Below are 27,888 nucleotides of genomic sequence, written 5' to 3'. Positions count from 1 at the left end.
ACCGGCCGCTTAGAACGCAGTCATGTGATCCATCATGGGAACCACCACTCACAACTGGAGTCCAGCCAAGTTGACACATCTTCAACTATCACAGCCAGTAAGTTTGCTAATGCTGGAGGAAGGTCATCCATCATTGATTACTAGTTGCTGACTCAGCAATATCCTGATTCTGGGTGAAAGGGGATATTAGCATAGTAAATTCCACACCCCTGGGTGGAGATTTAAGATTATAATGAGATATGCTAAGGGTCACCATCTTTGTATCCATCATTGTGCATGCTTAACCTGTAATCATGAAATTGTATGTATAACATGATTGTGGTGTAATCCCCACTCTATAAAAGCATCCAAAACAACAACAAAAAAAAACAAACTCACTGCCGTGGAGTCAGATCCAACTTATAGCGAACCCTCCTTGGGTTTCGGAGGCAGTATCCCATGGAAGTAGATTGCCCAACCTTCTTTCTGAGAAGTAGGTTTGAGCTGCCAGCCTTCTGGTTAGCAGTCATATCTGAGGGACCTCCCTCTCTGTCTCAGCTTGTGCACAAACTTAATAGAAGCTATGCCTCTTACTCTCCACCTTCTTTTTTTTTTTTTTTTTTTATGGCTTAAGCTATTGAGGGACACTGTACCTAGAGATTTACATTTCTTTTCCTGTATCTATATCTGACTTCTGCTCAATTTTCTATTGGATTGCTGATCTTTCTCTTACATGTATATTAAGAGCTATTTACATATTAATTAAATTAGCCCTGTGACTAACATTTGTCCACATATCTAATAGCCATTTTTTGTTTGCCCCATGCCTTTCTGTTTTTGTTGTTTGTTTTGTTTAGTCAAATTTAATCTTGCTTTCCAATAAAGTTTCTTGATTTTGTGTCTTAATTTAAAAAGCTCTTCCCACCACCAAAAAGTTGCCAATATTTTCCTCTAGGGCTTATTATTATTATTATTATTTTGAGCCCTAACTTAGAATTTATTTCATTCCAAAGAATAAGCTATAAGGGGAGGAAACATTGAAAAAATAAAAATAATAAAGAATGAGCTATAATCTAAAAATTAATTTATTTTAAAAAGTGGCTCAATAATTCTGTGATATATTAGCATAAATATTATTTTTATATTACAACTATACTTCTGAAAACAAAATTAGTGAGAATACTAAAATTGTTTTGCATTTTTTTCCAATATTTTTAATGCCTGACTTATTAGACGATATATAGATTCCCACATCAGTTTCTGTACTCTATTTGCCTTGATATGTTGTTTGCTGAAGACATATACAGTTAAAAATGTTTAAATTGTTGAAAAATATTTGAGTATGTTTGAATATAGTTGAAACCATGAGAAGTATTTTAATAGTTTTTACCGACAATTGTGAATAGTTTTGTTAGTATACTAGAACTCAGTAATCTGAACTTATATCAATGAACAGTAATACTAAAATCCATTGGCCTGTTAAAAAAATAAAAAATAAAATTTATTTTTATTTTCCAAGTGCTTAGCTTGTTGTCTCTATACATGTAACAACCTATCTTTCCTTGATTGGTTGAAACCCATCTTTATCACAATTTACAAAGCTTTAGGTATTTGGGTCTTCAGTGGTTTCCATTTTAACCTATTATCTGTGTGTTTTATTTTAGCTTTAGAATGTATTTTTAAAGGGCTGGAGTTCCCTCATTATTATTTCAGAAATTCCCCAGCTATTTTCACAAATTACTTTTCACATAATGTTGTTAAAGACTCATTCATAAACAGTACACCCCCCAAAACCCACTGCTGTCAAATAGATTTTGACTCATAGTGACCCAATAGAATAGAGCAGAACTGCCTCATAGAGTTTCCAAGGCTGTAAATCTTTATGGAAACATACTGGCTCATCTTTCTCCTGCAGACTGGCTGGTGGTTTTGAACCCCAACCCTTTGGTTAGCAGCCAAGCACTTTAACCACTGTGCCATCAGGGATCCTTTCTAAATAACAAACACTTTAAAAATATTCCATATTTATATTCAAGAACAAGATATGCCCTTCCATTTATTTAAGTCATCATATCTTTTTCATCTCTGGGTAGAGTTTTAAAATTTCCTTTTTAAAGTCCTGCAAATTTTTTGCTAACTTTAGTGGCGTAGTACTTAAGGCACTTGACTACTAACCAGAAGGCTGGCAGTTCAAACCCACCAGCTACTGCTTGGATGGAAGGTTGGGCAATCTACTTCCATAGTGATACTGCCTCAGAAACCCAAGGAAGGATCTCTATGAGTTGGATCTGACTTAACGGCAGTGAGTTTATACCAATATGTTTTCTTTTACATCACTATTGTAAATGACATCTTTTATTCCATTACTTTTTGAATTGATTATTACCTGTACATAGAAGAGTTAATGGGTTAGGTAAATTTTATGTCAGTCACTTTTCTGCAGTCTCTTGTTTTTTTCTGGCTTTTCATTTGACACTAGTTAAATTTTCCAGATATATTAAATCATACCATCTGTCAAAAATAATAATTTTTCTTTATTCTTTATGATTTTTACTCATTTTAATCCTTTATCTTGTCTAATTGCACTGGCTAGTATGTTAAGAACAATATTAAATGATGGTATCTGTGGTTATCCTTGTCTTTTCTGTTTCTGACTTGAAAGTAATATTTATATGCTTTTAGAACATCAACATTTGGCTGGATACTGGCTTTCCTTGTAAATTTTTGGATAAAAAATGGAAGACAACAGAAAGCTACACTGACTTCTACTTCATCCCTATGTCTTGGGAGAATAGTGTAAATATCGGAGCTGCCAAATCTTCTCTTTGTTCTGATCTATTATATCCTTAATATGAATGCCATATATTTTAACTTACAGTTGTTTAAAAATGTAGTTTTAAGCATGAGGGTATGCAATAGAAATTAATTATTATGTAAACATGTAGAAAATGCAATGTATTCCAGGAAAGTAAATGTCTTTATTTGTTTATGTATTTATTTTTGGTATATTACAAACATAGAATGAAGTTGGGACAAAAGTGCTCAATATCAGAGCTGTTTTCTTTAATTTCTTATCTTCCTATACACTAATTTTCATTTTAGCTTATGTGATTTGTTTCTTTTTATTCTTACTGTTAAAAGCTTATGTGTTTGAACTCTATAAATAAATGAGCTGAAACAAATAAAACTCAATTCACTTGAGATATTGAAGACATCTGGTGCAGTTATTTTCTGAATAATTAGACCAAGGGATGGGGTGAGTCCCTGAAGTATCTCTACAGTTGAATACTCAGCTATTTCTGCAGTCTTCAGCTCACATACAGTTAACATATTGATTCACAAATTGACAAACAATTATGTAGTGTTGCCCACTAATTTTCTAAGACCATGTATGTTATATATATATATATATATATATATATATATATATATATATATATGTATATATATATATATATATATATTCCATGTGCTCTTTTAAAAGACATCTCTTCTTAGTTCTTTATTATTTCTTATGTTTCATTACCTTGTTATATGATGTTAGCAACATTTAAGGTAGATTTGCCTTAGGTGCTGGTTCTATTCTCCCTTGGTGAATCCAACAACTGGACACAAATATAAGTTACTTCCATTATTTTGGACTTTGAAAATAGAGACCCATTTTGTACATAGATATTATTCTATGGAGGAAAATAAATATGTAAATGCTTCCATTTTTGTCATAGTTGTCATATTTACCTTGGGAATATTGTTCAAAATATATGTCCTAATATATAATCATTCTCTCTGCCAGGTAGCAAAGATATTTACACCACTGTAGGAAGATAGATATCTTTCTGATGTTTTTTTTAACTCTCAGAAAGCCTACAACTATCCTAAGTTATCCATTATAGAGTAAAAAATTGCTATCAAGAAATTCTTCTTTACAGCAAATCTAAAATCAAAGGTTATTAAAATATAGTTCATCTTCTCTATGGCTTTGATATTTTACTTTTAAGGGTGACGTTTACAGAGCAATATAGTCAGAAATGTTAGTCATACCAGGGGCAAGGATACTCCAGCCAAGATCCAAAGAGAAGTTGAATACTTATGCAGAAGCTCCCGTTACCACTTCTCCACTTCGCTTGGATCCTGCGCTATCAATGTCCTCAGTCATATAAAGGTTCAGATAAGAGTTAGGTGGTTAGGATTCATTTTTGGATGTAAGTTATGGATAAAGGATGTTTTGAATCTGCAATGTTTATAAATTTTAAGAAATATATGGGGGAAATTATACAAGTACATTAACATTTTGACAATGATGTAAATAAGAACAATTTATCTTTGGCTGAATATGCTCCTCAGATTTCAGGGCATTTAGTAATGATGTCAGCTACCACACAAGTGAAAGTGAAGAATTTCTCTTATTAGAATGTTTTACATTAATTCAGTCTATTCACTCTCATTTATCTTTCTAAGCATGAACCATGTTTTAATGCTATGTAGCCCAACGGGAATCAAGTCAGGGTGTACTCATCACATTTTACTTGGAAATGTATGGAATGAGTTTATCAAATCTTAACTTATTGTTTTTTTTTTTTTTAACCAAAGGAGAACAATGCTATTTTCTATTTCTGTTTCACCAATTGAAAGAACAGTATGCCAACACACCAGACTAGTGAGTAAGTGAATATTGAACAGCCATCCAAACGCAACAGAAAACTCACCAGAGGTTTCATCTACTCTCTCATCTACTATGTGGTCCTTCTGATGAACCCATTCACTATTGCACTTGAAGTAGATCTGGGTGGCGGGGCTGGCTTTACAATATAGGTTCACAGGCTTATTCTTCACAATGTAAGCTTCTTCAGGTTCAATAAGGAAATGTGGCAGAGGCTCAGGTGGATCAGATGGAAAGGTTTCTGGGAGTTCATGAAAAAAGTCATCGTCTAGTAAAACAAGAAGAAAGTGGAAAATGGTCAAAATATTGTGACAATTGGCCTTTGCTTCTGACTTAAAATAATGGTTCATAAATGAACTAATTAAGTCCTCTGAATGTCTGTTACATGTCAGGCAGTGTGGCAGGTTCATTAAATACATTATCCCAATTATGGATTACGTATTACTATTCTCGTTTTTACATAGGGTAACACTGAACATTGGGGAGGATAAATATCTTACCCTGAGCACACATCTAGGAAATAGCAGAACAGGGATTGAACCTAGTTTGTCTCCCTGAACAACTCTCATTTTTCCAATATATTTCCCATTATACAGGGCTTCCCATAAGAACAGACAAAAGAATATGCAACTTCAGTATAAAAATTTGTTTGAAAAGTGTAAAGCTCATAAATAAACCTCATATTCTTTGCAAGGAGCTGAGAAGAAGACCAAAACAACAACAAAAAAACCCCACTAAGTTCAAACTCAAGTCTATTATTATTTTCAAAAGATATCACTGCATGAAATACTCATTCATTTATTTACTCTTCATTCAACCAAAAAAATATTTTTTTAAAGCTCATTTAATTTAGAACTAGAGACGATAATTAACATCACATCAGTCAATATGGTGTAACCTAGTTTTGTTTGGTATACTACTGAGTGTTGTAGCATACTACTGAGTGTTATCATGAGTAATAACCTCATTGCATGTAGCACTGAAAATGATCAAACATATTGCTCCCACCCTGCTGTTCCAGCATCATTGAATAAACAAAACCTAAAAACCACTTGAGATATTTGCACACTTTAAAGTATATTTCTTTAACTTTACATTTTGCATGATTTCAAATAATAAAAATAAAACGTCCTATTCTACAAAAAAGGATCTGTGGTTGAGTAGTGGGTAAGGCAATTGACTGGTAACCAGAATGTCAGTGGTTCAAACTCATCAGCTACTCCAGAGGAGGAAGATGAGGCAGTCTACTTCTGTAAAGATTTATAGCCTTGGAAACTGAACAGGGGTCAACATGAATCAAAATTGACTCAATGGCAGTGGGCTTTGGATCCTATAAAGCTTCCTGTTATGTTTATAAAAGTCCAGGTGAGAAGATTCTTCCCAATATACCATAAATAATTTGAACATGATGATTCTCTTCCTATGGGTGCATAAGGGAACTAAACTATTATTAATCTTAAAATTGATCAAGCACTATGATCAATTTAAGGTTGAAACTGAGGTCAAAATTAACCATTTTCACAAGTCCTTTGGGCTACATAGCATTAAAACATGGTTCATGCTTAGAAAGATAAATGAGAGTGAATAGACTGAATTAATGTAAAACATTCTAATAAGAGAATTGTGAAAGGTTAATGTGCTGATAAATATAAATAAAAATATATATATATATTCAGTAGCAAGTATAGCATATGGTATTGGTAGTTAATGACTAGTTGCTAATATGTCACCTTAAAACTCCTTTCATTCATTCATTCAATTGTTGCTCTGCCTTGGCAAATAGCCATGCATGAAGCAGAAATCAGTTCATTGAGAAACCTGGCACCAGAGTTTTTTCATCTGGGTCATGAGATGTTGTTGTTGTTTGTTGCCATCGAGTCGGACCCAACTCAGCGACCCCTCCTTGGGTTGCCAAGGTGGTATAACTACAGAAGTAGATTGCCCAACCTTCCTTCTGAGGAGTGGTTTGTGGGTTTGAACCGCCAGCTTTCTGGTTAGCAGTCAAGTGCCTTAGGCATTGTGCTACCAGGTCATGAGATAGCTTGTTCAATAGTAGTGACTTCTTATCACTGCCAATCTGTTTTGCAGTGAAAATTGTCTCCATTTATATCACAGACAAAACTAGCTTTCAAACCTTCTCTACAATTGTAAATTCCTGACACTTAAATCTTAATGGTGTTTCCTGTAGCTTGTGTTCTTTCTCACTTTGCCTCATTAATTTGCTTTCTTCTGTCAGGGCATCATTTCTAGTTTTTCTGTTGTTGAACATCAAGGACCCAAACTGTCAGCTTACTAAAGAATAACCTTGTTTCCATCAATTTCAGCTTCTTTTGTCAATAAGCAGGCACACTCAGGAGTGTTTAAATAAATATAGCTCAGAAAGGCAGAAGGATGGAAAACTGAGCTATTGGCAGATCCATCAACACAGAGCTGACGTCTTGAAGGCCTTATCCAACATATTTTTTTCCCTGAAGCACTTACTGTTATAGGCAATGACAGACAGTGCTGATAATCAATAAAACTCCACAAAATATCAAACTTGAAATCCCCTAGAGAGTTACTGATTATATTTACTTATTATTATTCATGAAGGCATTTGGTCAATTAGACAGTTTTAATATTGGTGTATGTTTGTACACACAAAAATGTTTGTATGCATTTCACAACTATTTCTTTAAGTATGTGAAGTATAAAAAGCCTTAGAAAATGATATTTGTTCCTTTAGAAGGAACAATGAATGCAAGATATCAGATGATTGTATACCATTTACCTTATTCAATAAAGCAGCAAAACTACTTTACATTCACATCTTACTGAAAGAGTTTACAGAGAGACACTAAAAATTGATTATTATGCTGCCTTGCCAAAGGATGTATTTTTCTTTCTTCTGGTTATTTAATTGTAAACTACTGGAAAGACTAATGGAAGCTGAGAAAGTCACACATATGTTTTCAAATCAAAAGACTCTGTTAAATGCTGGGGAAAAAAGTAGTAATGTTTCAATAATGTATTTAGGAAATGTATGGAAAACTAATTTTGAGACAAGAGGATTACTACATATAAAGGGAAATAAATCTCTGTGTTAAGCAACACTTCAAATGTAACCTGCGAATTCTTCATGTACTAAATACAATGTTTTTTATATATCATTTTAGTTTCTGTATGAACTCATCTCTTAAATTTGACAGAGAGATGTCTTAACCATACACACACACACACACACACACATGTATATACACACACACACACATATGCAAACAAGTTGATTCCGAGTCACAGAGACCCTATAGAAGAGAGAACTGCCCTATAGGGTTTCCAAGGCTGTACATCTTATGGAAGCAGACTGCTGAATCTTACTTCTGCAGAGTAGCTGGTGGGTTCCAACCACTGACCTTTTGATTAGCATCCCAGAACTTAACCATTATGCTCCACCAGGGCTCCATCTTATAAGTATACTACATTCAAGTTTATGCCCTGGATGAATTCACTTCTAATAATTCTAATATGCATTATGTCACTTCTAATATTCAATTTGGGAGCTCTGGTAGCATAGTGGCTAAGACACTTGCCCGCTAACCAGACGGCTGGAGGTTCAAACCCACCAGCCACTCCTCGGAAGGAAGGTTGGGCAATCCTACTTCCGTAGTGATACTGCCTCGGAAACCCAAGGAGGGGTCGCTATGAGTCAGGGCTGACTCGACGGCACATAACAACAACAACAACAATATTCAATTTAGGTGTTGATAATGGCATTATTAAAAATAATTTTCAAAAGTTTGAGAAAGCAAAATATATATAACTAGACAGGGGATAGATATGACAAAGTACAAGTGGGTTGATCTTCAGTGGTTCACAGGCTGTTGTACAATTCTTCATTTCTCCATTTGCAACAGATGGTCCAGCAATCATACCCAAACATAGAAGTTGGCCCAGATAACAACTCTCTCACCATCAAGTTAAGTATAGTGAGAGAATACTTTCTGAATAAAAATAATGACAAGTGTCAGTATTAATTTCCAGGTAAAGTGGTATTTTAGCAATTATCTTTTTATGAAATTTTATCCTAAAATTTTCTTTTTATACTAAGTTTTGAAAATCAAACAAGAAAACCAATTATTTTCAATCAAAATAATATATATTTATTTCACACACACACACACACACACACACATATATATATATATAAGATTCTACTTAGGCAACTAGTTTTATTTAATTATTACCAATTTCAAAGAACTGGAAATAGAGAACAAATGCTCTTTGAAGACTAGAACTATGTCATTTCCAGTTTTATATTCCAACAGTCTAGCACAAAGATCCCTGGGTGATGCAGACAGTCTATACTTGGCTAGTAACCCAAACGTTGCCTGTTCAAATCTACTCAGTGGCACCACAAATGATCCAGACCTGGTCATATATAAAGCTTCCATACAAGTGACAGACAACCCAATTCCTGCATATACAGAGTTCCCCCAAATGAACACTTAAACAAATGCCTCAACCACAGTCTAGCATAGGGCCAGGCATATTGTTATTGTTGTTAACTACCATTGAGTTGGCTCTTGACTCACAGAAATTCCATGCACAATGGAATGAAATGCTACCAGATCCTGTGCCACCCTCATAATCAGTTGAAGATTGGACCTTTGTAATCCATAGGGTTTTCATTGGCTTATTTTTGGAAGTAGATAGCAGATCTTTCTTTCTAGTCTCTCGGTTTGGAAGCTCCACTGAAACCTGTTCAACATCAGAGCAACACACAAAGCTCCAATGACATATGGATAATGTTTGCACAGGAGGTATAATGGCTGAGAACGAACCTAAGTCTCCCAAGTGGAAGGCAAGAATTCTATTAGTGAGCCACCAATGCCTCACAGGCACATTATAAGAGGTCAGCAAAAATCTTATGAAAGCTTGGATATTATATTAAAGGCAATTTTAGCAATTCCTAAAAGATTCATAAGATATTTTAGCATTTATAATGTCCCTCAAATTCATTTAAAATTATAAAATGTCATAGTAACAGGGACATCTATGAACAGGATTGGCTACAAAATTTGTGGGGCCAAGTGCAAAATTTAAACACGGAGCCACTATTTGTTGAAAAAATTATGAAGAAATTGAAGATGGTGACATAGAGTATTAAACCAAGAGCAGGTCCTGTGTGACTGCAATGGACACACGCCCAACCTGTCTACAAACTAGTAACTGAGTGTCGCGCTTCATGGAAAATCTGAGGAATGACATAACATTTTTATGAATGGCTATTTGTTCTAAAAATCATCTGGTATTTTCCAGTTCCTTATGGATATTAGGTGTGCTCCAGAAGTAAACATTGTTTCCCAGCCTGAGAAAGTCAGACTGCCATCAGCTCTCAAAGCAAGTAAATCTGCAGTAGTGTGCAAGTGAAAATGCATGGTTATATCTGTTTGTGGCCTTCCCTTTGAATGTATTCCAGTTCCCATCCATGGGCCTGATCCTAAACAAGTAAAATCTCTGCCATACTGAGGGCACTAGAGGAATGTTTAATACATGTGGATAAGGAAGTTTGAAATTCTACCTAAGCTTGTAGACTATTTACTGAGTTCAGTTCCAATCATGTAATTCATTCATTCATTCATACAGCATAATCCAGCTTCCTGATACTTATTCCTGATACTTATATAGTCCATTATCTCTTTGTCTGAGACCTGAAGCGTATTCTTCTGAAATGGAATTTACTTCCAAATGATTCAAGAGCAATTTAAAATGAATGACTGCAAAGCTAATTTTATGTTTGTGCCTCAAAAATTAAAGTGATAAAAGAACAATTTGAGTTTTCACTAAGGAGATCAGTGAGAACATCTTCTTTCTTGATATGAATATCTGAAGCTGTCTTCTGAAGTCTCCAAGGTGATAACAGGAACTCAACTGGTGAGCAGTAACTTTAGACTGTTCATTTATTATTTGATTATATACCATATTTTCCTAAATAATTATATTTTTTTATTAATGCAGATGTCTGCTGCTAATATTGGCTCTGTTATACTAATTGCATAAAGAACTTGATTAATTACCTAGCTAAACAAGTTTTCCACATATAGTTTATATATGGAATTTCCATGAAATGAGACACTCAGTTACCTGACGTTTGTAGACACATTGGCTACAATTTCAATTTAACAAAGCAAAATTCCCAGACTTGCTTTTATTTTGTATGCTGAATTCTGTAATTGACTTTTAATGCAAATATAACATTATTATTCATTTTATCCTCCCCTAACAGACTTAATTTTCCACTTTCTACCACTACTCAATAATGATATTCCAACAGTAGTGCATTTTTATCTTAATATCAGGTAAATCTAAATATTTCCTTTGAGATTTCCTCCTTAAAGCAAGCACACTTTTCCTGTTATTGCATATAGTCATTTGTTTTCTCTTTCATACACAAGAAGAGAAAGCTTTGCACCATGTATTATTTTTATAGACAATAATTCCACCTAATTCTTGACAGGAAAATATTATACTATGAACATCAATCAGGAAGCTTTAGGTTGCTGGTTTTATTGCTATATATCAAAGCCTTAATTTTCATCAACTTAATACATAAGTTTCTATATTTCTGAATCATAAGACTCGCACTATTATTGCTTATATCATAAAATATAGGACCATTATCTCTTTGTCTGAGACCTGAAGCATATTCTTCTGAAATGGAATTTACTTCCAAATGATTCAAGAGCAATTTAAAATGAATGACTGCAAAGCTAATTTTATCTGCATTTGGCTATCCATCCATCAGAGAGATAATTCATGATATATTACAACAAAAGGCAGCTGGAATTAACTATCTGAATGAGATCCAAGATTATTTTTAATATTTTGATTAAAATATTATTTGGAAGACAGTGACTGTGGAGTATATTTCAAGCAACATATTAATAGATTCATCATTTAAGTTGTTGAATAATACTTCACTAATACCTTTTGTGTGTTTTTGAAGAAATTCTTGCCAAATAATGTCCATATGTTATTAATAGTGAAATAAAGTTAACAAGTTCTATGATATGCATTTACCTCTGAAATAATCATCTCCTTCTGTCCCAGTTTAAATTTCAGAATATATGACTCATTAATATGAAAATCATCCAAAGTGGTTTGGTGCCTATAATCTCTACTTCTTCCAAGAAGCATATATCATATTCTTAGAAGACTTTTTCAAAAACTTACTCATTCCCTTCTTCAAATAAATTAGTAAATGTAAAATAAAGTAAGATAATATGCTTCTTTTGCTAACCAGATCAGCTAAAAATATTGAAATGATTAAAGAAAGTTTGAGGAAAGGGGTATTTGTATATATTAGTGGTATGTAAATTGGCATTTAAGTAGAGAATATTTGATAGTATCAATAGAAATTAAATCTCTTCAGGTAAGCAATGTCACTTCTTGGAATCCAAGGTATAAACATAATGGCATCAATATGTAAACAAATATGTACAAAGATGTTCTCTGCAGCATTGCTTATAACATAAATTGAGAACTGAAATATCCATTAATGGAGAAATGACTAAGTAATTTATGACACATCTATCTAAGAGAACACTATTTGGCCAGTAAAAAATGAGGCAGACTTATTTATGTTAATCTAACAGAATTCCATTACAAAGAAACAAACAAAAATTTAATTTTGGCACCAATTTATATAGAATTATAACATTTAAAAAGGGAGCTCTGGTGGCGCAGTACCTAAGGTATTTGACTGCTAATCAGAAGGTTGGTGGTTCAAACCCATTGACTCAATGGCAGTTTTTTTTTAATGACATTTAAGAAATAAATATGAAAATTCTATCTGTGTGTGTATATATATGTGTGTGTATGCACATGTCTATATCAACAGATCATAAGAAGCAAAATAAAATGCCTAGAAGCTGAAGCATAAAAACAATAGTCACTACTTGTCTGTCAGTTTGTTATACTGGAGTGATATGTGTGTTGCTGTACTCTGGAAGCTATGTCATTGGTATTTCAAATACCAGTAGGGTTATCAATGGTAGATAGGTTTCAGTGGTGCTTCCAGACCAAGGCAGACTAGGAAGAAGAATCTGGCAATCTACTTCCAAAAAATTAGCCAGTGAAAACTGCATAAAAAACAGTAGAACACTGTATGATATAGTGCCAGAAGATGAGTCCCTTAGTTTGTAAGTCTCTCAAAATGCAACTAGGAAAGAGATGCTATCTCAAAGTGGAATTGACTTTAACGAGATGGATGGTGTAAACCTTTTGGGTCTTTCATTTGCTGATGTGGAATGACTGAAAATGAGACTAAACAGTTGCAAACATCCATTAATAATCAGAACATGGTCTGTATGAAATATAAACTTAGGAAAATTGGAATTTGTCAAGAATGAAATGGAACTCTTAAAGATAAATATCCTAAGCATTAGGGAGTTGAAGTGGACAGGACATTCAGAAGGTCTACTCTGTAAGGAATAACAAATGGAAGAGGATTGACATCATATTCACTGTCAAAAAGAACATTTCAAGATCTATCCTGAAGTACCATGCTGTCAATGATAGGATAATATCCATGATAGCCATATGCCTACAGAGACCAATTAATATGACTATTATTCAAATTTACAAACCAGCCACTAATGCCAAGGATGAAGAAAATTTTAATGAACTTCTGCAGTATGATTTTGATCAAACATGCAATCAAGATTCACTGATAATTACTGGTGATAGCTCTGGTGGCATAGTGTCTAAGGCATTTGACTGCTAACCAAAAGTTACTGGTTCAAACCTACCAGCCACTCCTCAGAAGGAAGGTTGGGCAATCTACTTCCATAGTGATACCGCCGCAGAAGCCCAAGGAAGGGTCACTTCGAGTCGGATCCGACTAGACGACAGCTTATTTGGTTTTTGGTTTTTTGGAAAGCAAAAGCTAGAAATAAAGAAGGATCAGAAAGGAAAACAAAACAAACAAAAAAAAAAAAACCTCACTGCTGTTGAGTGGGAACCGTCATAGTAACCCCTCCTTGGGTTTCCCAGGTGATATAACTATGAAAGTAGATTGCCCAACCTTCCTTCTGAGGAGTGGCTAGTGGGTTTGAACTGCCAGCCTTCTGGTTAACAGTCAAATGCCTTAGGCACTATGTCACCAGAGCTCGTAAAGAAAGATCAGTAGTCATAAAATAAGACCTTGTGGATAGATACCACATGAAAGATAAAACCAAAACCCAAACTCACTGCCATTGAGTCAATTCCGACACATAGCGAACCCCCTTTCGGTTTCAGAGGTGGTGAATCTTCATAGAAGTAGATTACCCAATCTTCCTTCTGTGGAGTGGCTGGTGGGTTTGAACCACTAACCTTCTGGTAAGCAATCAAATGCTTTAAACCACTAGAGCTTGATAGAATTTTGCAAGACCAAGGACTTATTCATTGAGAATACTTTTGTCCAACAATTTAAAAGGCAATTATCCATGTGGACATTGGCAGTTGGAATACACAAGAATCAAATTCATTTCATCTCTGGAAAGATACAATATAGAAACTCAATATCATCAGTTTGAACAAGACAAGGAGCCAACTGTGGGACAGATCAAAACAAGTCCACGAGAGCCAAAGTACAGCCTTGGGTACATCGCAACTGAATTTAGACACCATCTCAACCATAGATTTGACTCATTGAATACAAATGAAGAAGGCCAGATGAGTTGTAGGATGGAATCCAGGACATCATATATGAAAGAGAAGAACAAAATGGATGTCAGAAGAGATTCTGAAACTTGCTTTTGAAACTAGAGTCATTGAAGTGAATGGAAGAAAGGACAAAGTAAAAGAGCTGAACAGAAAATTTCAAAGGGTGATTTGAGAAGACAAAATAAAGTATTACAGTGGAATATGCAAAGATTCTTTGGCCAAAATATTGAACAGTGGAAGAAGCATCAAAGGAAGATGGAAGGAATACATATAATTATTGTACCAAAAAAGAATTGGTGCACATTCAACCATTTCAGGAGGTAGCATGTGATCAAGAATGGATGGAATTGAAGGAAATAGTCCAAGATTCACTAAATGCAGTGGTGAAAAACAAGGCTTTAGAAATTGATGGAAAACCGGTTGAAATAGTTCAACAAATGGGTGCAATGCTGGAAGCACTCACTCATTTACGTCAAGAAATTTGCAAGACAGGCAGGTTGCCAAGCAACTGAAAGAGATCCATATTTGTGCCCATTTCAAAGAACGTTGATCAAAGAAAACATGGAATTTATCTGACAATATCATTAATACCATATGCAAGTAAAACTTTGCTGAAAATCATTAGCATAGAGTTACAGCTGTATATTGAGAAAAAAATGATAAAAACAAGTTAGAAGAGGATATGGAATGAGGGATATCATTGCTGATGCTAGATGAACCTTGGCTGAAAAGAGAGACTATCAGAAAGATGTTTACCTGTGTTTTATTGACTATGCAAATGAATTCAAATGTGTGGATTAAAACTAATTATGGATACCAATGTGAAGAATAGGAATTCCATAACACTTAATTGTGCTCATGAGGAACCTGCACATATAGCAAGAGGCAGTGGTTTAAACAGAAAAAAGGCATAGTGCATGGTTTAAAATCAGGAAAGGTATGCTTCAGCATAGCACCCTTTCACCATAATTATTCAATCTGTACATTGAGCAAATAATCTGAGAAGCTGAACTATCTGAAGAACACTGCAACAGGATTGGAGGAACTCATTAACAGCCTATGTTATGAAGATGACACAACTTTGCTTACTGAAAGTGAAGAGAATTTAAAGCACTTGCTGATGAAGATCCAAGATTGTAGACTTCAGTATGGATTGCACCTCAACAGAAAGGAAACAAAAATCCTCACAATTCAACAAATAAGCAACATCATGATAAATGGAGAAAAGATTGAAGTTATCAAGGATTTCATTTTATTGTATCCATAATCGCTTGCAGAAGCAGCAATCAAGAAGTCAAATGATATATTGCAGTGGGCAAATCTTCTACAAAAGACCTCTTTAAAGTGTTAAAAAGCAAAATGTCACCTTGTGGACACAATCCAAGCTGTGGTATTCTATTTGCTTCACATATACTCAAAAGCTGGACAATAAATAAGGAAGACTGAAGAAGAATTATTGCATTTCAATTTATGGTGGTGGCAAAGAATATTGAATATATTATAGACTGCCAGAGAAATAAAAATCTTTTTGGGAAGAATTACAGCCAAAATGCTCCTTAGGAGCAAGGATGACAAGACTTTGACTCACATACTTTGGACAAGTTATCTGGAGGGACCAATCTTTGGAGAAGAACATCATAGAATGTCCATGTAAAAAAGGAAGACATTCAATGAGATGTATTGACACAGTGGCTGCAACAATGGGCTCAAACATAGCAATGATTGTGAGGATGGCACAGGACTGGCAATGTTTCTTTCTGTAGTACATAGGGTTGCTATAAGTAGGAACCGAGTTGAAGGCAACTAACTACAATTGTTGATGAGATAAACTGAAGGGCATTAGAGAAAAATTTAATATTTTTTATATTTTTTTCTTAAAAGCTAGGATTATTAATGATACTTATTTCTTTCTGGGTTTTAAAAATTTTAATTCAAAGTAAGGGGTAGAGAAATTAAATAATTACATGTACTTGTTAGGAGTTCTGGTGGTGTATGTAATGGTTAAGACATTTGACTGCTAACCAAAAGGTGGGTGGTTTGAACTCATCAGCTGTTCCACAGAAGAAAGGTGGGGCAGTCTATTTCTGAAAAGGTTATAGCCTTCGAAACCCAGTGGGAGTCACTATGAGTCAGAATTAACTCAATGGCAAGATTCTTCACTAAATATTCCTAAATCAATAATACTGATTTCATAAAGCCTTACTTGTTATCTCCATTTAAACCTGTGTTTCAACACCATGTTACTTGTAACTAACCAGAAAAAAAAAAAAACAAACAAAAAACCAAACCCACAGCCATCTAGACAGATCTAACTCATAGTGACCCCCTCCTTGGGTTTCCGAGGTGTTATCACTACGGAAGTAGATTGTCCAACCTTCCTTCAGAGTAGTGGCTGGTGGGTTTGAACCACCAGGCTTCTGGTTAGCAGTCAAATGCCTTGTTTGTTTTATTTATTTTATTTATGTTTATATATAACCTCCTGGTTAGCAAATGCTTTAGGCACTATGCCACCAGAACTCCCATATTTGTAACTATATAACACTTATTTCATTCTGTCTGGTTTCACCTCATTTTCTCTTATTTTTTCATTGTTCTCATTTATTTATTTCCATGGCCTCTGACATTAAACTGACATATTTTATTGTTCTTCTCACATTTTGTTAAAAGATAAACATTTGTAGATCACTTTCTATATGTTAAGGTTGTTCTATTGTTGTAGCTGAACCTACATTTTATCTCTCAATGAAGCCCTATTACCTATGAAAATAAATCATGCTATGTTGTTGCTGTTGCTGTTGTTATGTGCCATCAGTCAAATCCACCTCATAGCGACCCCTCTTTGGGTTTCCAAGGCAGTATCACTATTGAAGTAGATTGCCCCATCTTCCTTCCAAGGAGTGGCTGGTGGGTTTGAACCGCCAGCCTTCATGCTATAGAAGATATTAAATTTATTAGCTTCAGCATTTATAATAATATTTTTTTTAAATTTGTTTACTTGTCTGGTTGTACAAATACCATGCTTAAAATTAAAGTATACTTCATTAATATTTGACGATCATTGTAAAGCACTTAATATGAAGGTGTTAGTAAGGCTTGCTAACATGTGTAGATTTATATAAGTGAATTAAGATAAAGTTGGACCATTTTCTTACTCTTTATTAATGAATCACAAATCATTTACTCTTTTGAACTTCAGGAATCTCAAGAGTAAAAAATATATATAATTCAGAGAAATATTACAGAAATTAAATAATAATTGATTAATAAATAAGACAACATAAACTTAGAAACTAATGCTTTAGGAAGGATTTATAGTTTAGAAGAATCTAGTAAAAAATTCAGATACAATATTATGATATATTTACTTGACATCTACTGCTTTCCTGGAAAACTCTGTAATGGTATGTTTTATGTGCCAACTTGGCTAGATGTTGCTCTGCAGGTATTTTGTAGATGTGATTAAAGTCTATAATCAATTGATTTTAAGTAAGGGAGAATTTTCTAGACACCTCTGTGGATCTGATTCAACTGGTCGAAGCAGAGTTGAGGCCCAAGGCAACACCTAGATTAGTGTGTCACTGAATAACTGGAGACTGCAGCCTTGGCAATTGGACACATAAAACTGATCATTATTCTCCCCACAATTTCATCCCTACCCCTTTCCCAACTCATTCTTCAGATATTCATTTAAATATTCCTTCATTTGATTTCTCTCCACTCCAAATGTCCCCTGCTGTCATCTCCCATTGCACCTTGAGCTCCTTGTTTAAATTTCTTCCCTAGTGAACAGCAAGCTTATAGAGATAGAGAGAGTGCTTATCTCATTAATCTGTGCATAACCAGTGCCTCGCCTGGACTTTAGGGTTTTTTTTTCTTTCCATTTGAATTGTTCTTTCTAAGGAAGTTCTATAGGAAAAGACAGAAGTATATAGGAATTACTTTATTAATATAAATCATAAGTTGTTAGAAGAAATCTTGTATAAAATATAAAAGAAACATACATATTTAAAAAGGTGTTCCTTTTAGCATTTTTAAATATGGATCCAGTTTCCACATTAAAAAATTATATCTGTCATCTATACAAGTGTCAGTGTCATATATCATGAGACATACATAGCCTTGGTCTAAATGCATTCTCTCACTAAATAATCAAGGTTGACACTTTCCCCCTTATTTTGTGAGTGGGAAATGATGGGATACACCTATCTCCAGAGCCATGATCTCAGTCCTCAGCCTCTCCAACATTTTGGCCTCATTTGACACTTGGCTTCTTTGCACCCCTCCCCCCCCCTTTGAAACTTCCTCCTTGCTTGGGGACTGTGCATTACATTAGCACTATATTGTCTCATGTCCTACCTCTTCAACCTTTCTCTTTTTTCTTTGCTGTTTGTGGTAGTTATGTTTGTGTGTCAACTTGGCTGGGCCTGGTTGAGTGGCTGGGCAGCTGGTGGCAGTTATTCCCCATGATGAGACGGGCAATCAACTCCATGGTGGGATCTACCACAAGCAGCTGAGTAGCTGCTTTTGGATATGTGGTCTGCTTCCTGTATATAAGGAGAAGCTTGGAAATGGTCTCTAGCCTACGGTATGCTTGGACCCTGCATGTAGCCGTGCAATGGCTCAGCAGCCTGCTATGCTCTGCTGAATTACAATGGACTTAAGTTAATGGCCTGCCTTGTGGTTTGGTAACATCGGGACTGTGAGTTTTTATTTGTCAACCTTGGGGTTTCTCAGCCTCAGCAGCCAGCAGCTGTCTGAGTGAAAAAACACCTCTAGCTCCAGTGGGCCAGGAGCAGGAGGCAGAGCTGGACCCCAAGATTGAGGGGCCTTCACCCAGCCCCTAGAGCCTGGCACTTTGAACTTGGACTTAAAGCCTCCAACCTGTAAGAATAAACTCTTGTTTGTTTAAGCCATCCCATTTGTGGTATATTCTTGTCAGAACGGCACTAGGTAATCAAAACATGGCTTGAATACAGTCAGATACTTAACCAAGATTCTCTCCTTAGTCTCTCCCTCAGGCATCTCATGCAAAACACCAGCTTCAATTATCAGATCATGTCACACACATCACCTTCCACACCGCCCCTCCCACCCCCACCCCGCTTTATAAAACCTTTTGTCTTTGCATTGACCTAGAATTAATTTGGGCTCTTTACCAAGGAAGAGCTTGGTGGCAAAGTGGTTATAGCATTCACCTGCTAAGCAAAATGTCAGCTATTTGAACCTACCAGCTGTTCTGAGGGAGAAAGATGAAGTCTGTTTCCATAAAGATTTACAGGCTTGGAAATCCTACAGGGCAGTTCTACTCTGTCCTGTAGGGTTGCAATGAGTCTGCATAGACTCAACCGCAATGAGGTTTTTTTTTTGGTGTGTTCTTTACCATTGCCAACAAAGGCCCACCTGATCTGATTGCTGCCAGCTTATATGTCTCATTTCCCACCCTCCTATTGTTTCCCCACCCTATTCTGAGACAGGTATACTGGTATTTGTGTCCTAGAACACACCAAACTCATTCTCACCTTAGGGATTTTGAACTTGCCCTTTGCTCCTTTAGGAAAGCTTTTCCTTCTCCTCGCCATTTAGGATTCAGCTCAAAATGCCTTATTCTCAAAGGGAGTGCCTTTGACCACCCAATCTCATTCTCTTTGAATTCTTTTTATGACCTATCCCTATCTCAAATTATCTTAGCTGCTAAATTAGTTGTTTATTTTCTTTCTCTTTCCCACTAAACTCCAAGCTTCTGAGATCAGGAACTTAGTGCATTTTGTTCAACATTGTTTCCTCAGCATCAACATCAGATAAACTTATCTTCCTATGAATCTAGTTTCTCCTCTTGACTCAACTCCTCTTCTGACTATACTATTTTTCTCACAATCACTCACAGTCAGTCAAAAGCTTGGAACTTTGTCTCCCCATCAGTTCCAACCCACTGACAAGCATAGCACATGGCAGCTCTACATTATCTTTCTCATAATCAACAACTATTCTTCTTTTCTTCATTGTCAATACTTAAGAGCCTTTTTTTTTTTTTTTTCATATTTGCTACTGACTTTCCTCTCTCAAATCCATTCTATTATACTTATATTCATTCCCAAATGGAAGGTGAAGTCTTAACAGTTTCTGCCAGAAACTATCAGGATTTCATGTAACAGAGGGCCACATTCATTTAATTTCCAGCTTATTTACTGCTTTTCTAACAAAGCCAAAATTGGTGATTCTGTATTCTTTAAAAAGAGCTCTGGTGGCATAGTGGTTAAGGCATTAGGGTGCTAACCAAAATGTCATTGGTTCAAACCCACCAGCCACTCTCTGGAAAAAAGATCAAGCATTCTGCTTCCAAAAAGATTTATAGCCTTGGAAACCCAAGGTGGGGTCACTATGAGTGGGAATCGATTTGATTGATGGCAGTGAGCTTGGTTTGATTTTGGTATTCCATAAAAGGACATTTTTTTTCCCCACTTCCATATATTTGCTCTGCACAAATGCCTTATTTCCTATTGATTCTTCAATTCTTATTTTAATGTTATCGCAAAATATAGTCTCAATCCTCCCAGATAAAATCATTTCTTACTGTCAATTGTACAAATCCTGTAATGCAAGTCAAAAGTTCCACTAACTGTTTATTCCTTACTACAGTTCAGCAGTATTATATTAGATACTAGATACCTACTAGACTCTAAAGCTTCTCATTTCAAGTGAAGTCATCCTGAATTACTTGTTTTGATTATGAAGAAAAGGTATAATCTCCATAGATAATGTATTATAATTCAAAATATATAAATATAATCTATTTAATGTTTTATCTTTTATTATAGGAGCTTTTAAATTTTCCAAAAATGATGGGACAAAGAATCCTAAGTATCCAGCTTCAAGGATTTTTAACAATTTGCCAATTTTGTTTGATAAAAATTCAATTCACAGCATTCAGGATTAAGAAGTAAAAGAAACTAAGGATCTCAGAGTACTAAACTGAGATTATGAAGGCGATAAATATCACTAAACTACGAATAAGAATTAAGAATGGCAGGAGGCATGTTTGGCCACATCTCAGCTCTGGTGTAAGTCAGATTTGGCATCTGTAGTGTCCTGCCTGGTTATGTACAAAGGATAGCCTGTGGGCTAAAGGCACTACTCACACTCATCTGTGCACTCCTGGCCTCTTCATCCTCCCAGAGCAATGGGACCTCCTGTAGCTTAACTGTATCTGAGCCTCCGACCACCAGTGCTGCTCTACTGCATTCTTTAATATCTCAACCCAACAGGGTGCAAGTGTGTTCTGTGCCTCTGGATCCCAAGTGTGGTACAACTAGTTGACTCTAGACAGCAGGACACTAGGGAAACCACCTAGCACATCCATAACTCACAAGTAAGGATTTCAGCTATTCTGGTGGGTATGTTTACCACACTTTATTCATCTACCTCCAAACTGTCTACTGGCTCCACTTCCACTACTATCCTTCTTATTGAAGTGGCTTCTTGGGCTTAGAGATGACAGAGCTGGAGCAAGGAAATGTAAGGACTTTTGGCAAGTTGGCAGAATAGGCAGACAAACTACACAGACCTGCTAAAACAAATAAATGAGAAACCAATTGAAACAGATTCAGAAGATAATCCTGGAACTCTGAGCTCTAAAGGGAGAAATGAACTGGATTAAATACTGACTAGTAAAAGGAACCAAATGAAAACAGATAACAAAGAGAAAAATACAGCTGTGGACTGTTGACTGCCTTGATAGGGTGGTCATTTTGAATATTTGTAAGCAACATTCTGATCCAGGCAGCAATGGGATAATTATTTCTACTTGCTGAGTACTGGAAAGACAACCACACTGTTGGCTGACAAGCAGAAAGATGGGAGACAGTAATGGCTCTTGCACAACCCAACTAGATCCACACCTCCTACAGTCCTACCCATGGAGTGAGGGCCACCAACTCCTTCTGCACCAACTAATCAATGACAGATGGTGGCCAATACCAGCCCAAACTGCCCTCAACTGCTCTATATGAAGAGCTAACACATTCTCATCCTTTATTATACCCACCAGGAAATAGGTGGTGAGTGCCTAACTTCTGCCAAACTAGTGAATAGAGTAGCACACCAGCCCGGTTAACTCAGATACATCAAAACAACACAGGGAAAAAAAAAAAATAGTAATAGTAATAATAAAAAGCTGCTACAGAGACCTGCCAAAACAAAGAAATAAGAAACCAATTGAAACAGATACAGAAGATAATCCTGGAACTCTGAGCTCTGAAGGGAAAAATGAAGTGGATCAAATACTAGTAGAAGGAACCAAATGAAAACAGATAATAAGGAGACAAATACAGCTATGGACTGTTGATTGCCTTGATGGAGTGGCCATACAACCAACATACAATCACAAATTAAATAGAAATACAATGACATCACAATGTCTTGGAGATAACTGACAATTCCAGTCTACTCAAAGAAGCAAGATAAAGTAGTACAAACAAAGGACCAGAATACAGAGCCAGAAAATGTCCCTGAGGAAGTGGCATGGGAACTACCTGATAAAGAATTCAAAACAATTATATTTAGGTAGTTTCAAAGGACTGAGAGACAGATAAAGGAAAACACTAATGAATCAAAAGACAGATCAAGGAAAACATTAATAAAAACACAAAAAATCTGTGGAAGAGTATAGAAAAACTATACAAGAACAAACTGACAAAATAAACGAAAAATTAGAAAACTAAAAACCAAACCAAACTCACTGTCTTTGAGCTGGATCCGACTCTTAGAGACCCCTTCTTGGGTTTCTGAGGCAGAATCACTATGGAAGTAGATTGCCCAATCTTCCTTCCGAGTATCATACAAAAACAGCAAATAGAACACCAGAAGATTAATACTAAGATTTCACAAATTAACATATTGAAAGGGCAAAGGAGTAGAATCTAATAGATGGAAGAAAGAACTAGTTGAGTCTGAAAACAAACCTCTCAATACTAATTTGTTAAGGGAACAATCAGAATAAAGAAAAAAAAGAAGACAGCATAAGATGTATGTGGGACATCATCAAGAGGAATAACTTAAATATGATTGGAATTCCAGAACAGGTAGAGACAAATAAAACCACAGAGAAAAGTGTCAATGATTTTTTGGACAAGAACTTAGTTAATACAATGAAAGATAAGAAGATATGCACTCAAGAAGTTCAACAAACCCCAAACAGGATAGATCCCAAAAGAAAATCACCAAGACATAACATAATCAAACTTTACAAAACCAAAGACAAAGAGAAAATCCTGAAAGCAGCTCAGGAAAAACAGGAAGTTACCTACAAAAGTCAACCAATAATACTAAGCTTTTATTTCTCTGCACAAATCATGAAGGTGAGAAGGATTATGTATATAAATCCCCAAAAGAAAACAATTCCAACCAAGAATTATATATTCAGCAAAATGTTCCTCAAATATGATTACAAAATTACAACTTTTCAAGATAAACAGAAATTAAGGGAATTGGTAAAATCCAGCCCAACCCAACCAGAGACACTAAAGGGAGTTCTTCAGATGGAACCAACAGCAGGCAATAATGACACACGGCAACATAACCCAGAACCAATGCAGGTAGAGAAGTATCCAAGGAAAAATAAATCTACCAGCCTGAAAACAAGGAACCAAAGACATCTATTTTTAAACAAGGACAACTACAAAGCAAAAAGATGAAACAAACACTGTAGTTACAGAACTTCCAAATGGAGAGTAAGTCAAGATGATTTCACAATAGAATGGACTGTTTTAACTTGTGAAGAAAATAATAAATCACAAAATAACATAAAAGAAAACTAATAGACATTTCAAAATAAAAAAAGAGGAAAAGCACAAATATTTAGCAAATACTAAAACAAAAGCAACAAAGGAAAGGATAAAAGTAGCTCATAGACCAAATGAGCTCAGCATAGAAAATTATATGGAACAAAGAAATCAGCAACACTATCAAAAAATAACAGCAATAAATTCATAATTCTTAAAAATTACACATAATATAAATAGATTAAGTGCACCAATCGAGAGAAAGAGAGTTGCAGAGTGAATAACAAAACATGACCTATCAATATGCTGTCTATAATCACACCTTAGACACAAAGACAAAGACAGATTAAAAATAAAAGGTTAGGAAAAAAAAGTCAAGCAAACGCCAATCAAAAAAATCAAGAGTGGCACTATTAATTTCTGATAAAATAAACTTTGATACAAAAACCACAATAAAAGACAAGGAAGGACATAATATAATGATTAAAAGATCAATTGAACAAGAGGACATACTGATAATATATATCCACCCAATGAAACAGCCCAAAAATACAATCAAAATACAATCAACTTTTAACAGAATTGAAAAGAGAAACAGATGACTCCACAGTAATAGTAGAAGACTTTAATATACCATTTTCAATGAAGGCTTGAACAAATAGAAAGGTGACAAAGACACAGAAGAACTAAACAATATAATCAACCAACTTGACCTTGTAGATATATATAGTGCACTTCACCCAACCACAGCACAATACATACTCTTTTCCAGTGCACATGGAACATTCTTCAGGACAGAGTATATATTAGGCCACAAAGCAAAATTTAAAAACATTGAAATATGCAAATCATCTTCTTAGATCACAATGCTGTAAAATTAAAAATCAACAATAGGAAGATCAAGGGAAAAAAAGCAAACACATGGAAACTGAATAATACTCTCCTTACAAACTAATAGAAGAAAGAAAAATGAAATTAAAAAAACTCCTTGAATCAAATGAGAATGACAATACAACACACTAAATCTTTGGGACACAGCAAAAGCAGTGCCCAGGTAGCAATTTCTGGCAATAAATGAGTACATCAAAAAAGAAGAGCAAGGAAAAATCAACACCTTAACTCAACATCTCCAACAATTAGAAAAATAGCAGCAAAAAAAGCTAAAAGTCGTCAAAAGAAAACAAATAAAGATTAGGGAAGAAATAAATGAAACAGAATAATGATAGAATCATCAAGACTAGAAGACTTTTCTTTGAAAAGATGAATAAAATTGACAAATCACTGGCAAACTTAACAAAGGAAAGAAAGAAAAAAGGTGCACATAACAGGAATAAGAAATGAAATGGGTGACATCACAACAGAACCAGCTGAAACAGGAAAATATCAGGATACTGTGAAGAACTGTACTCTAACAAATTTGAAAACCTAGAAGAAATGGACATATTTCTAGGAACTTACAACTCACCTAAACTAACACAGACTGAGGTAGAAAATTTTAATAGACCCCTAACAAAAGAAGAAATTAAACAGGTAATAAAAAACTACCAACAAAAAAAGTACTGACCCTGATGGCTTCACTGGAGAATTCTACCAGACATTCAGAGAAGAGATTAAAGTAATCTTACTCAAAATATTTCAGGACATAGAAAAAGGCGGAATAGTCCAAAATTCATATTATGAAGCAATCAAAACCCTGATACCACAAGGTACTACTGAAAAGGAAAATTGCAGGCCAATATCCTTCATGAATGTTGCTGTTGTTAGGTGCCATCGAGATGTTCTCAAGGAGACATCTTTCCTCTTCAGCACTTGAAAGAGGTCTTTTGTAGCCTATTTGCCCAGTGCTATATGTCATCTGATGTGCTGACTGTTGCTTCCATTGGCATCGATTGTAGAATCAAGCAAGTGAAGTCTTTGACAACTTCAATCTTTTCTCCATTTATCATGAGGCTGCTTATAGGTACAGCTGAGAGATTTTTTGTCTTCTTTATATTGAGATGTAATCCATACTGAAGACTGTATTCTTCAGTCTTCATCAGTAAATGCTTCAAGTCATCCTCACTTTCAGCAAAGTTGTGTTGTCAGCATATGGCAGGTTGTCAATGATTCTCCCTCCAGTCTTGATGTCATGTTCTTCTTCATACAGTCCAGCTTCTCGGATTATTTGCTCAGCATACAGATTGAGTAAGTATGGTGAAAAGATACAACCCTGATGCATACCCATTTTGATTTTAAACCATGCAGTGTCCCCTTGTTCTGTTCAAATGACAGCCAGCCTACGGACAGGTTCCTCATGAGTACAATCAACTGTTCTGGAATTTCCATTTTTCTTCATAATTTGTTATGATCCACACAATCGAATGCTTTTGCATAGTCAATAAAGCACAAGTAAACATCTTTCTGGTAGTCTTTGCTTTCAGCTAAGATCCATCTGACATCTACAATAATATCCCTCATTCCACATCTTCTTCTGAATCCAGCTTGCATTTCTGGAATCTCTCTGTCAATATACTACTGCAACCATTTATGAATTATCTTCAGTAAGATTTTACTTGCATGTGATATTAATGATATTGTCCAATAGTTTCCATATCCTGTGGGATCACCTTTCTTTGGAATGGGTACAAATATGGGATCTCTTCTAGTTAGTTGGCCAGGTACCTGTCTTCCAAATCCCTTGGCATAGCCAAGTGAACGCCTCCAGCTGGGTATCAGTTTGTTGAAATATCTCGATGGGTGTTCCATCAAGTCCTGGAGCCTTGTTCTTTGCCAATTCCTTCAGTGCAGTTTCGAGTTTATTCTTCTCTACCATTTGTTCTTGATCATATGCCACCTCCTGAAATGGATGAACATTGACCAATTATTTTTGGTACAGTGACTCAGTGTATTCCTTCCATCCTCTTTTGATGTTTCCTGCATCATTCAATATTTTTCCCATTGAACATTCAATATTGCAACTTGAGACTTAAATGTTTTCTTCAGTTCTTTCAGTTTGAGGAATGCTGAGCACATTCTTCCCTTTTGGTTTTCTAAGTCCAGGTCTTTGCACATTTCATATAGTAATTGGCTTTGTCTGCTTGAGCTGCTCTTTGAAACCTTCTGTTCAGCTCTTTTATCTGGCCATTTCTTGCATTTGCTTTAGCTACTTTCTGCTCAAGAGCAGGTTTAAGAGTCTCTTCTGACATCCATTTTGGTCTTTTCTTCCTTTCAAATCTTTTTAATGACCCTTCCTTTCTTCATGGATGATGTTCTTGATGTCATCCTACAATTCCTCTAGTTTTCAGACATTGGTGTTCAGTGCATCAAATCTGTTATTTAAATGGTCTCTAAACTCAGGAAAGATGTTATCAAGGTCATATTTTGGCTCTCATTGAGTTGCTTTGATTGTTTTCATCTTCAACTTGAACATGCATATAACCAATTGATTGTCTGTTCCACAATCAGTTCCTGGCCTTGCTTTGGCTGAAGATACTGAACTTTTACATTGCTTCTTGCCATAGATGTAGTCAATATGATTCCTGTGTATTCCATCTGGTGAAATCCATGTGCATAGCTGTTGCTTATGTTGTTGAAAAAAGGAATTTGCAATGAATAAGGTGTTTATTGGTCTTACAAAATTCTATCATGTGATTTCCTGCATTGTTTCTGTCACCAAGGCCATCTTTTCCAACTGCCGGTAATTCTTCTTTGTTTCCAACTTTGGTATTCCAGTCACCAGTGATAATCAAAACATCTTGATTGCATGTGTGGTCAATTTCAGACTGCAGAAGTTGGTAGGAATCTTTA

General features: G+C 35.4%; 1 protein-coding gene across 1 annotated transcript in view; it reads right to left on the bottom strand.

Moving 5' to 3' along the window:
• UNC5C (unc-5 netrin receptor C) overlaps window positions 1–27,888 on the bottom strand; it is a 585,103-nt gene that overhangs the window by 254,464 nt on the left and 302,751 nt on the right. Inside the window, exon 2 of the mRNA XM_007946393.1 lies at window positions 4,686–4,907. Within this exon, the coding sequence (XP_007944584.1) occupies window positions 4,686–4,907 (222 nt within the window). The remainder of the gene's footprint in view (window positions 1–4,685; window positions 4,908–27,888) is intronic.

The sequence above is a fragment of the Orycteropus afer genome, unplaced genomic scaffold, assembly GCF_000298275.1.
Source record: "Orycteropus afer afer isolate SDZICR_OR568_19922 unplaced genomic scaffold, OryAfe1.0 scaffold00159, whole genome shotgun sequence".
Classification (NCBI taxonomy): domain Eukaryota; kingdom Metazoa; phylum Chordata; class Mammalia; order Tubulidentata; family Orycteropodidae; genus Orycteropus; species Orycteropus afer.
This window is presented reverse-complemented; position numbering and strand designations above follow the sequence as displayed.